The sequence below is a fragment of the Carassius gibelio genome, chromosome B9 (genome assembly GCF_023724105.1).
Source record: "Carassius gibelio isolate Cgi1373 ecotype wild population from Czech Republic chromosome B9, carGib1.2-hapl.c, whole genome shotgun sequence".
NCBI lineage: Eukaryota > Metazoa > Chordata > Actinopteri > Cypriniformes > Cyprinidae > Carassius > Carassius gibelio.
Window position 1 is genome coordinate 15,298,281 of NC_068404.1, and position 12,378 is coordinate 15,310,658.

Genomic DNA, 12,378 nt, shown 5'->3' on the forward strand with positions numbered 1-12,378 from the left:
TCTGTTGACAATGTTATTCACAAAGTTCATAATTGTATTATGTCGTAATTAACAAAGTACGAGTACATTTAATCATTTTCAATGGCAAGTTTAAGTGTGTAGCCTATACAGAAAGAGAGATACCTATTTATATCCATTTCCAACTGAATGATGTGATCTAAGGAGCAGATGTGCTGCAAAAATTACTCAAACGTTTGTGTTACACAAAATGTAACTCTGAGGAACAACTTTCTCTCTAATAGTACTTGAAAATGGTCGTTTGCTCACTGTTATCTGACCCAGGGTGTTTATATGCATCTTGAAGGATAGTGTCATGTTTCTAGAGTACAAATAGTGCCTATGTTAATTTTCAATAATAATTTATTGTACCACTGTCCAATAAATTTGACATTTACATTTAATTAATTCTGACTTTTGAACAAAAACAGACTAATTGCATCACAATTATAGCTATATTTAAAGAACTGCAACTATAAATTGGGAAATGCGCACACTACCAGGTTCAGTCAATACGCTTTCTAACATAACAAACATATCTCTCGAGCGCCCCTTTTTGTCCAAAACGTGGAAGCAGAGATTGAACGAAAAACGTAGGGGGCGTGACTTTACGTCTTAAGCTAACCCTGACGTCACACACACACTGAACTCTGGATCCTGTAGCTGCAGCGGTAAGTGCTACAAAATAATATCCAGGCTATTATCTTGCATTAAAAATAGCTATAAACTGGAGTTAAATAAAACGTAACTTTCTTTAGCGGAAGTTTTGGCATCATTTCAAACGTCCTGAGGCGCTTCTTTTCGTTTTCTGCAAATCCTGCAAGCGGTGCTGTGAGTTTGGCAGGCCAGTTAATTCCAGTGCGCATGTGCAGACTCCATTAGTCCATGAGTGTTGAAATGAATCTTTTAAAAGAAATTAGTTAACAAGCCTTAAATGCTGCTCAGATACATAAAAGTTAATCATGATAAAAAGATCACCCTTTATGTACCAAAGTCAAATCATGAAGTAATGTTTGTGCACATGTTTGCACGCGAGTGAAGAGTGATTCTGAAATATGATCTTTAATAACTCAAACTTTGATATTTCTCAGCACAGTTAAGGGTGCAATGGCACTAACGCAAGTTTCTTCTAATAAGTGCTGCGATGGATATCAGAAAGTGTTCGAGCATGACAGGTGAGAGACGAGACTGGAGGCTTCATTAAAACACCTGCCTGAATGAAATATTCACCTCCTGCTCTTAACAAAAACTCTATTTCCAGCTCAGAGTTAAAATGCAAAATGAAGTTCGCCATTTACCTTCCTCCCAAGGCTGAGAGCTCCAAATGCCCAGTGTTATATTGGCTTTCAGGTGCTTGATTTAATTTCGTTTCTCTTGAGTGAACGAGTCGAGCTACTGCTATTTTATACTGCGTCTGTGTATTTACATTTGTGACCCTGGAGCACAAAACCATTCAGAAGTAGCACGGGTATATTTGTAGCCATAGCCAACAATCAAAATGATCGATTTTTTTTAATGCAAAAAATCCTTAGGATATTAAGTAAAGATCATGTACCATTAAGTTATTTTGTAAATTTCCTTCTTGTAATACACTGTGTGCACAATTATTAAGCAAGTGATTATTTTAACCATATCATCATTTTATCCATAATTTCCAAGTCCAAGCTTTTTCTGGAAAGTCCAAAAATTGTGAAAGTTTTTCACAGGGATGCAGCACTTTTGAAATATCTAAGATATTGGGGCTTCATCACAGAGCCATCAAATGTTTTGTAGCAAATAGTCAACAGGGTTGCAAGAAACGTGTTGAGAAGAAAAGATGTAAATTAACTGCCAAAGATTTGAGAAGAATCAAACATGAAGCTACCAGGAACCCATCAGTCTCCAGTGCTGCTATATTCCACAAGTGCAACCTACCTGGAGTGTCAAGAAGGACAAGGTGTTCAGTTCTCAGAGACATGGCCAAGGTGAGAAAGGCTGAAACCCGACCACCTCTGAACAAGACACATAAGTTGAATCATCAAGAATGGGCCAAGAAATATCTGAAGACCGATTTTTTTTATTTATTTTTTACTCTTGACGGACCAGATGGATGTATCAAAGCACTCCACTGCGTGGCTGGCCAGTAACGGCCATCAAGATGAGAAACTAATGACATGACCCCCTTCTTCACCTGACTTAAACCCTATTGAGAATTTTTGAGCCCTTCTTAAGCAGGAAATTTATAGCGAAGATAAACCGTACACCTCTCTGAACAGTGTCTGGGAGGCTGTGGTTGCGGCTGCACAAAAAGTTGATTCTGACCAGATCAAGAAACTGACTGACTCCGTGAACGGAAGGCTTGTGACTGTTATCGAAAAGAAGGGTGGCTATACTGGTCACTGAGGTTTTCTTCTTGAAATTTTTTTTTTGTTTATTCTCACTTTAACAGGTGAAAATAAACAAGTGAGATGGAGAAGATCTTTGTTTTTCATTTATTTGCATAATTCTGCACACTAATAGTTGCCTAATAATGGTGTACATGTAGATATTATCTTAAGAACACCAAAACCGCACTTTACTACTTAGATTTGAGGGTTTGTTAACATCTTGGATTGACCAAGAGCACTGTAGTTGTACAATAACAAATGTAATAATCAAAAATACAGCTTGCCTAATAATTGTGCACACAGTGTATATCAACACTTAATTTTGGATCCGTAATATGCATTCGCTAGAACTTCATTTTCTTAATATTAATATTCAAATTCCAGATTTTAAAGTGGTTATCTCGGCCAAAAATCACCCTATTCTAAAAGACCATGCATTAATTGAAATCTTATTTATTCAGCTTTCAGAAGATGTATAAATAAATCTCTTTCAAAAAATTGGCCCTCATGACTGGATCTGTAGTCCAGGGTCACATTTATGCAGTCAGCAGGAACTTTTTATCCAGAGAAATAAAAGCAATTTGTCAAAGAGGCAATATTCATTATATACACAACGAGTAATTCACTTTAAATTATATTTAACCTTCCACTGTGTTTTGCAGGATTGACATGCACAGAGCAAAACTTCATCACTAAGGCAGCGAGTCAGCAGGCGGCTTCTGAACATGGCATCATCATCGTAGCTCCAGACACCAGTCCACGTAAACATCTCTACATTTACAGTTTACGGTCTTGCCGGTCCATCTCTGGAGAGATTACACTCTATTACTATGACTTCTGCTCAGCCTAATCCCAGAGATACATGGGCCAAAATATAATAATCATTGATACTGAGATCCCTTGGGAGGTCAGTGCATTACTGCAACATATAGATAAACAATTAAGAGTCTCCTCTGAGGATCAAATAGTTTTGTGACTTCCAAGTTTAGGGCAAGGGGCTAGAGTTTCCCACCAGACAGTCATTCCACTGCTTGGTAAAATGCCAATTAAAGCATAAATCAAATGTATATTATTATTTAACCATTTAAGTCTGTAGTGTCGCGGTAAGAAATTGATAAACCACTTGTTATTGTCATGTTTAGAAATATTTTAGCCTACCAATGCTAATATAGCCTTAACACAAAAGCACATGCTCAGAAAATGATGATTCTGCTCTGGTCAGGTGGCTGTAACATTGAAGGAGAGGATGAGAGCTGGGACTTTGGGACAGGTGCAGGGTTTTACGTCAATGCCACCCAGGAGCCCTGGAAGACCAACTACCGCATGTACTCGTATGTCACTGAGGAGGTGTGTGTACATAATGCTCCAAAGCCTTGATAGTCACTAGGATAACAAAGTGATGCCCTAATAAGTATTTATATGAAGCATTTTACAATTAAATATTAAACATTGGCTTTCGCACTCAACTTTCTCTTGTTCTCAGCTCCCACGGCTGATTAATTCAAACTTTCCTGCTGACCCGGAGAAGATGTCCATCTCTGGTCACTCCATGGGGGGCCACGGAGCTCTCATTTGTGCACTTAAGAATCCTGGGAAATATAAGGCATGTATATGCTTGAGATTACATGGACTGCTTCATCGTTTAGTTGTTTCTGCAATGAAAATATTGAAAATTAAATTTTCATATGTGCCTGTTTCAGTCTGTGTCAGCGTTTGCACCCATCTGTAACCCCATACAATGTGCATGGGGACAGAAAGCTTTTTCTGGCTATCTTGGACCTGACAAGTCCACCTGGGAGGTGAGGGATGATCATATGTGTATTCAAAGTTTTATTTTATTTTTTAAACCTTAACAGCCATATTGTCCAGCATCAGGTATCCCTTTGTCTTAATTGTCTTCCTCTTCTCCACAGTTGTATGATGCTACTGTATTGGCTGAATCATATTCCGGTCCTGAGCTTGATATTCTGATTGATCAAGGCCGAGATGACCAGTTCTTGTCTTCCAGTCAGCTGCTTCCTGACAATCTGATCGCTGCCTGTTCCAAGAAGAAAATTCCTGTTGTTTTCCGCCTTCAGCAGGTCAGAACTGAACCAACGCATGATGATTAAGAGGAACTGTATGCAGGGAAATCTCGTTCAGTAGTGCTGAAAGTCACATGCCTTCGCATTTTAGGGGCTGAATATTTGTATTAATTTGTTTTCGTATTTAAATGGTAAAGAAATGGAAGCATTTTCACTTGGTCTTAGACTGATTCTTGGTCAGGCCATTAGATTTTAATAAATTTAATATTTGAATATTTAAAATGATTTTCCATTATAATGGTGTGTATATCCATCTTGTTTTACAGGGTTATGATCACAGCTACTATTTCATCTTCTCCTTCATCAACGACCACATCAAGCACCATGCCAAGTATCTGAATGCCTGAAACCGTGCATCATGTCACGAGTATGGCAACCAGCCCTTGTGTCTTTCAGATCATATCAACACCTGCAGGATCTACACAGCTGGAAATGACATCACAGCCATGTCCTGACTGGTTCACACTATCCCTCAAATCGCTGTGCCACTCTCTGACACGTTTACATTTCTTTAAATAAAGGCATTTGGTTGCGATTTTGTATTTTTTGTTCCGCAGTGAATGATTGGATTTTGATTGGACATTATTGTCATGGATACATTACCTTGAAAATTAAGAAACAAAATAGTCTTTGGAGGTGGAAGTATTTACTGGCAGAAGTTGGTACAAATAAACCTTATTTACAGAGGTTAAGGCAAAAGGTAGAAAGACATGCATGCTTTTCCCAAAAACATTACTGTACATGCTCTTATTAAAGTTCACAGAATTACAAAGGGGAAAAAATCCCAAACACTGAAAAGACATGGAAAAATAATTCATTTTTTTATAAAATTAAAGTACAAAACTGTTTAGTACAAGCCTTTTCTCCTTATACAAAGAAGACTACAAAATAGCCACATAACATTCAGCAGTTAAAGATTTGTATCCCACTTTAAAGTGATTTACTTGTATCAAACACACTAGTGATCTGATCAGCTGATATTTTCTCCAAATACTGTAATAAGAATACCATGCGTAATATTATTTGCCAGTTGCCAAAAAAGACAGTCCCAAATATGTAAAGTGCAAAAACGATCATTTTTTAAAATCAAATCTGCATTTAAACTTCTATGAAGTAGGCCTAGTGTCACTACTTTTTCTAAAAAGTGGTGTGGAATGATGCAGAACCTGCCCACTGTAGCAGAGATGATACTGTACTTAAATATAATCAATAAACCTCAAATCAGTGTTTTTAATCTTTAAGGACTGCTCTAAGAACAGAAAAGTCTTAAAAGATACAGCAGTGAATTTATAGGATGTGTCTACTGTCTAAACTATGCATGAATTAAAAAAAAGTGCAAAATAAAAACCATGTAAAGCTACCATCAAAGACCAAAATCTAAGTGCTATCCCGTTCAAATGCCTCTAAAATTAAATTTTCTAATCCACACCTTCATTTTGTTTCCATTTGCTTTAATCAAATTATGATAGGTTTATGGTGTAAAAAAGTCTAGGAAGAGTAATATGTAGAATTTTAACCCATGATGCACCAGTTTAAAGCTTCTGGGCTAGATATTGTCCCTAATATTTGCTACAATATAATAATGTGCATTAAGTTTTAAGAGCAGATAATGTGTTTTTGTTTGGCAATTACAGTACAGAGATAATCCTTAGTAAATGTTTTGTATTTGTACTGAATGCATTGTCATGAATAAATAACTACAGCCAACAGTCTCTTTGAAATTCCATATGGAAGTGTTATAACTGCTTTCATGTAAGAACCTAGAAGATAATAAAGTTGTTTTTCCACGGTCCGTTCACATTAGTAAAAATAAATTGAGCTTTAGGTTTAAGTAAAATAAACACCAAATCTAACATTAAAATAAGCACATCAAATATAAATGCTCTGTACATTTTACACGTTCACACACCAATATCACATAACAAATCCTTCTACAAAAACAAAACTCGTTTTAAAAATACATTTAAAATAATAATTAAAAAAAACTATAAAATGATTATGTTTGTAAATCATTTTGGCAACTGTCAAATAATCTCCAGTGAGACATCAGCTTCAGATGTTTTGGTCTGTTTCATGGCTGAATCTGTGAGGAGCTGAAGCTTTGGACATCAGACAAATATGCAAACAAGTCCTTTAACACACAAACTTGCATAAAAAAAAAGTGCCAACATGTGCTCTCGTTCTCACAAAACAAACACTCTCCTCAAGATATCAATCACACATAAAAAACAAAAAAAAACAAAAACTAATGTCAGGTACGGTGTTCTACTGTCTGCAAACTCAAAAACATACTCTTTTAGTGAAATCATACCTGACCGACAGAAGAGACTGTTAGAAACTATAGTGAGGCCACACCTCCCCTGAGACTAAACATCAGCGTCTCCCAAAAACAAGTTCAAAAGTGGCTCCAAAAACATACTCGAAGGACTCTGGGAGGAGGAGTGTTTTAAATCTAGATCACTAAAGGCCCAACACAAATATCATATAGGTAGATGTATATATAAAAACCATCAGGAATTGTGCACAATTCTGAATATAGCTCAACTAACTGTTTAATAAATAAATGTATTTTAAATAAAGCAATTTCTTATCTCAAGCTAGTTTGAGCTGATTTTGCTTATACGACTATGGCCTGGGCAACAGTGATCAGATTACAGTACTAAATAAGAAAGTAAAGAAAGTGAGGAAAACATGAGCATATACCTGAAAGCTGAGGATCACCTGTTCTATTAGAAAGAAATGGACACGGTCCAGGGAATTTCTCGAAGATCGTCTGGCGGTGTTAGTGTGTGTGTGTGTGTGTGTGTGTCAGTGAGACTCATGTGATGACTGTCTCACTGGCCGAAGTCTCATCCAGCAAAGCTTGGACAGTGATGCCAACTTTAATCAGGCCCTTTTCCTCCAGAATATGATGTGGCAGACATAACTTATCCTGGGAAAAGAGATTCACAAAGAGGACAAACAAAGTGTCATGTCAGAGAAGAAAGAGACCCAGTGATGTAAAACAGAATTTATTACACACAATCACATGAAACTGAATGTTCTTGTTACTGAATACAGTTAGTGGAACTAAGAGACTCACCTTTGTTTAGCACTGATGACAAACGTGATATCAGTCATGCTAACAACCAAATAATAAAAAAAAAAATGCTGAACCCAAACATTTTGAACTGTATTTTTAAGTACAAAAAGAGTCTCAAAGAAACACAAAGATGAGAAAACAACCCAAACTGTACATTTATTCCTTGACATATACAGGGTAATAAAAACCAGAAAGCCTTACAAAGTCCACTAGCAGCAGCACAGCAGCACTGAACACTATTGAGAGAGAAGCAGCTGAACCGTAACGCAATCTAATTTAAGCAATACAAATACTTTTTGCATCTTGCAGCATTTTCACAAAGGAGGAAATAACTGGGAAATGATAACGAACAAAAAGTCCCGAATAGTCAATATTGCATTTATTTTTGTCCAACTGGATGATGAAAGCAATGCCAATTATAACTGCTGTGATCATTCCGATAAAGTTCAAAGTATTCTGTAGTTTGAGGAAGTGATGTCAAGAGGCCTCAGTGACATCACTTTCTGTCTGCTCATTTACTAACGGCTCCCTTTAAAGATTTATTTTATCTGTGATTAGATAAACAAGGTCATTGTATTATGTGAGCTAAAGATCAGCACCTAAAATAGGACCAGAAGATCCAATTACATTTAAGCAGACTCTTTTATCCAAAGCAACTTACAGTGCATTTCAGGATATATATTTTTATTTTTTAAATCACTATGAATGTTCCCTGGGAACTGAACCCACATCCTTTTTCTAATGCAGTGCTCTACCACTGAGCCACAGGAACAACTAGAAGAGACTCTGTTCTAGAGACGCCTTGCATACAGACCTTCACAGCATGTAAAATACATGCAGCCACTACACTGATAACTCAATTATTAAAATTGCGTTAATCTGATACTTCATAATTTAAAAATCCACCTCAGCCGCTATTACAGATCACTGATAGAATACATGAATTAGATTTTATCCTCCAATGCTTTTATTCCTCATTGTTCGATTTAGATTAGTCACATCGCTGTGGACTGTGGCTTATTAAATTAATAAAAAAATTGATTTGGTTTGTCATTCTGTCTTACTAATGAACAGGAAATTAAACCAAGAATTAATTAGTCTATTTCATCTTATAGATGGCGTTTTGGGTAAAGTAACAATGTAATAATTTACAATGACTATGCAGGATATTTAATAAACAACACATCATGCTCTTAAAAACACTCTTAACCAAAAGCAGCTGCTTTTACATCCAACAGATAAATTAGCCCTTATGCGAATGATTAAATGTTTTTAATTATAAGTTTAACCTCACCATACAAGACTTCAGTGCAAAGAAAAGCTATAATTTTGCTTTAATGACATCTGGGACTTTACTAACAAAAGTGTCCTGATTTATTATCTGTAAATTGTTTCTGTGAAGCAGACCAAATGTGCACTTGATTCCTGTAGATATATTGCTGAGCACTGGCATGACTGGCATGAGACAAGACCTCCATATCTGTTTGGATTATTTTTGTTTTGTCATGCAGATGCTAATAAATATACCACTTAGATTGTTTATATGTGAAATATCCAACAGAATTCAGCATTATGACGGCTGAAATTGAAGTTTCTGAAACAAGTTTTGTACAGAGGTGGAAGTGAGTGAGAACGTGGCCATACGTCATTCCTTATTAAAGTGCTCAGTGCACCTCCTGCGTAAATGTTTGCAAAAAGTCTGTTTAAAGAAGGTTTCCTTAGCATTTTGCAAGGACTTATAAATATGTTATTCACCAACTAATAAATAACACTTACTCAAACATGAAAACATCTCTTCATGGAGAACATGTTGTTCTAACAAAAATGCTGCATGTTTGGTGTTACGTACGGAGCCCAGCACATGGCATGCTGGAAAAAAAGAAGGCTAAATTGTGCGCACGATTTCCTATTTCGTTATCTTGATTTATAAATTGTCCGCATGATTTACAAATTTGTTCCCTCGATTTGCTAAATCGTGTACAGGATTTATAATTTGAGAGAATGAATTAGTAATCGTGTGCACGTTTTAGGACATCAAGAAAACGAATGAGTAAATCGTGCGCATGTTTTAGGACATCAAGAAAACGAATGAGTAAATCGTGCGCATGTTTTAGGACATAGAGGGAACGAATTAGTAAATTGTGCGCACGTTTTAGGACATTGAGGGAACAAATGAGTAAATCGTGCATACATTTTAGGACATGGAGGGAACGAATGAGTAAATCGTGCGCACGTTTTAGGACATCGAGGGAACGAATGAGTAAATTGTGTGCACGTTTTAGGACATTGAGGGAACGAATGAGTAAATCGTGCATACATTTTAGGACATGGAGGGAACGAATGAGTAAATCGTGCGCACGTTTTAGGACATTGAGGGAACGAATGAGTAAATCGTGCGCACGTTTTAGGACATCGAGGGAACGAATGAGTAAATCGTGCGCATGTTTTAGGACATAGAGGGAGTGCGGACGTTTTTGGACATCGAGGGAACGAATGAGTAAATCGTGCGCATGTTTTAGGACATCGAGGGAATGAATGAGTAATTCGTGCTCACGTTTTAGGACATCGAGGGAACGAATGAGTAAATCGTGCGCATGTTTTAGGACATAGAGGGAACGAATGAGTAATTCGTGCTCACGTTTTAGGACATCGAGGGAACGAATGAGTAAATCGTGCGCATGTTTTAGAACATAGAGGGAACGAATGAGTAATTTGTGCGCACGTTTTAGGACATAGAGGGAACGAATGAGTAAATTGTGTGCACAATTTATTTTTTTTATCTTGAATGTCATGTGTCGGGGCTCCTCAGTTAAGTATGGTTTCCATCACAGCCAGGTCAAGATGTAAGGGTTGGTCAAACATATGAAACTATCCATCCAAAAAAAAAAAAAAAACTTGAATACATGATGACAGAATTTCCATTTTTGGGTGAACTATTCCTTTAAGTGAAGCCAACTGTTCAAAGTGCTTTCAAGGACCATTAAATGATATAATGTGTTACTTGTGTGTTTTTAGGTCATGTATGTTATTTCAATTCACTCCAGCTGTAGGCCACAAACAGCATCACCAGACAGAAAACGTGAAGCAGACTTGAGCCAATCAGATCCCATATTTGCCAGGAAGGGGGCGGAGTCTGAGTGGACTCGGGGATAAGCTTCTTGACCTCTGTCTCTTTCTCCCTGCCACTCTCCACCTTTCTTTCCTTCTGCCTTGTTCCTGTGCTCTCCACCATGAGCAAGGCTGCGACCACGGCCCAGAGCGGACGCAGGTTAAACTGCAGAACGTCATAAGCCGTACAGAGAGAGGACTGATAGAGATTAAAAACATGGAGGGGATGACAAAGAGAACCAGGAAGAGGAGAAGAGATAGAGTAATAATAAAGAATGGATGGAGAGAGAAAAAGGGAGAAAGGAAGAACAAAAGCAAGTAAGAAGGGAAATGAGAAAAGGAGAGATCATCCGTTTAGCACCAGAGAAAGATAAGGAAGTTGATTAGACAATGATAAAGGTCAAAGGTAAAATAAGCTCAACAAACAGCAAGAATTCTGGATCATTCTCAGGAAACGGTTCCAGTTGTGTAATAAATATATGTGTTCCCATGATTACTTTACTGATAATGTAGTTAACAAGATACTGAAGTCGCATTGTTTCAAGTTTCCCTCGATTTAGTGTATACTGAGAAAATTTAAATTTGAAGAATTTTTGTGTTTTTCATCAAAATATCAATATTTTTTTCTTTAAGAAAATAATAAGTCGAAATAATGTGGTGTGGTACAAATACTTTTGTTTTGCTTTAGCAATCACTATAATATGCTGATTCGGTGCTTAATAAACATTTCTTATTATCAGTGTTGTTAACAGTTGTGTTGCTTCATATATTTGTGTAAACCACGTTTATTTCTGGATTCTTTGATGAATAGAAAATTCAAAAGAACAGCAACATTATAAATGACTTTACTGTCACTTTTGATAAATTGAATGCATACTTGCTGAATACATGTACATTTTCTAAAAAAAAACAAAAAACTTACTGACCCTAAACATATAACTGGTAGTGTTTATAATGATATGATATGTGAATGTACACATATTACAAGTGTATAAATTATAAACTGAAATTGACCATTGAACTAATACTGTGTAATATCCTGCCTCGGTCATCTAATCTTAGTAGCAAATCAAGTGTGACTTATTTTTAATGAATTACTTTGTTCATTAAATCCAAAAAATGTTTTTCCTAAATCATATTTGTAACCCTATAAAATAAAGTAAAAACACAAACCCTCAGACTTTCAAACACAAATGGCATCATTTTCTGAGAACGACCCTCTTTACTGCCTTCTGAAAAAGAGTTTTCTGTCAGAGAGGCTGAACACTGTCAGTGTCTGTCTCTCGTTCAGGAGGCAGCTGTGGCTGGTGTGAGTCTGTGAGGTGTGCTGGGGCAGACGCTGTTAACAGATGCACAGGTGGCATGGTGGTTAGCGGATGTGCAGTAGTGAGCGTATGCCAGGCACAAGTCAAGCTACAGCCGTTCAAAATTATACAAAGCAGGAGAGCTGCAAAAACCAGTAAAGAGAAGAGCAGTTCAAGCTAGACTGTTGCATAACTCACCAAGTTGATAAACAAGGGAATGATATATAAACCAAAAGTTAGAAAACAAACAAGGCCTGCCACATTAGCCCTAAACACGCTAACAGAATAAACTAGCTTAATAAACATCAGCTATCAGGATAGCAAACACAAGACAAATGGTGACAAAACTAGCTGCCATGCAGACTCATAGTAGCTGCTGCTACTACAGACACAAGCTACGACAACTAAAAGCTTCCTGAACGACAGGCTAATCAGAA

At 36.9% G+C, this 12,378-nt stretch overlaps 2 protein-coding genes across 11 annotated transcripts in view; one reads left to right on the forward strand and one right to left on the reverse strand.

The window, feature by feature from the left end:
* Positions 1-578: 578 nt before the first annotated feature.
* esd (esterase D/formylglutathione hydrolase) lies at positions 579-4,982 on the forward strand. Of its 3 annotated transcripts, none has more exons than XM_052564779.1 (9): positions 579-668; positions 1,094-1,172; positions 1,259-1,347; positions 3,026-3,124; positions 3,586-3,710; positions 3,847-3,966; positions 4,064-4,162; positions 4,277-4,444; positions 4,714-4,982. In XM_052564779.1, exons 2-9 carry the CDS (start codon positions 1,105-1,107, stop codon positions 4,792-4,794), a joined length of 849 nt encoding a protein of 282 aa, XP_052420739.1. In that variant the 5' UTR covers positions 579-668; positions 1,094-1,104; the 3' UTR covers positions 4,795-4,982. The 3 variants fall into 3 exon arrangements, with proteins under 3 accessions (XP_052420739.1, XP_052420738.1, XP_052420740.1); XM_052564778.1 differs by having other exon boundaries at positions 588-668; positions 1,089-1,172; XM_052564780.1 differs by lacking the exon at positions 579-668 and adding an exon at positions 784-828.
* A 94-nt stretch (positions 4,983-5,076) lies between these two features.
* Positions 5,077-12,378, reverse strand: part of lrch1 (leucine-rich repeats and calponin homology (CH) domain containing 1) — a 69,345-nt gene continuing 62,043 nt past the window's right edge. For 4 of the 8 annotated variants that reach the window (XM_052564772.1, XM_052564770.1, XM_052564774.1 and 1 more), the window contains one exon: positions 5,077-10,836. In XM_052564772.1, the coding sequence (XP_052420732.1) occupies positions 10,555-10,836 (282 nt within the window). In that variant the 3' untranslated portion in view covers positions 5,077-10,554. The remainder of the gene's footprint in view (positions 10,837-12,378) is intronic. The other 4 variants (XM_052564777.1, XM_052564775.1, XM_052564776.1 and 1 more) reach the window with 1 other exon arrangement.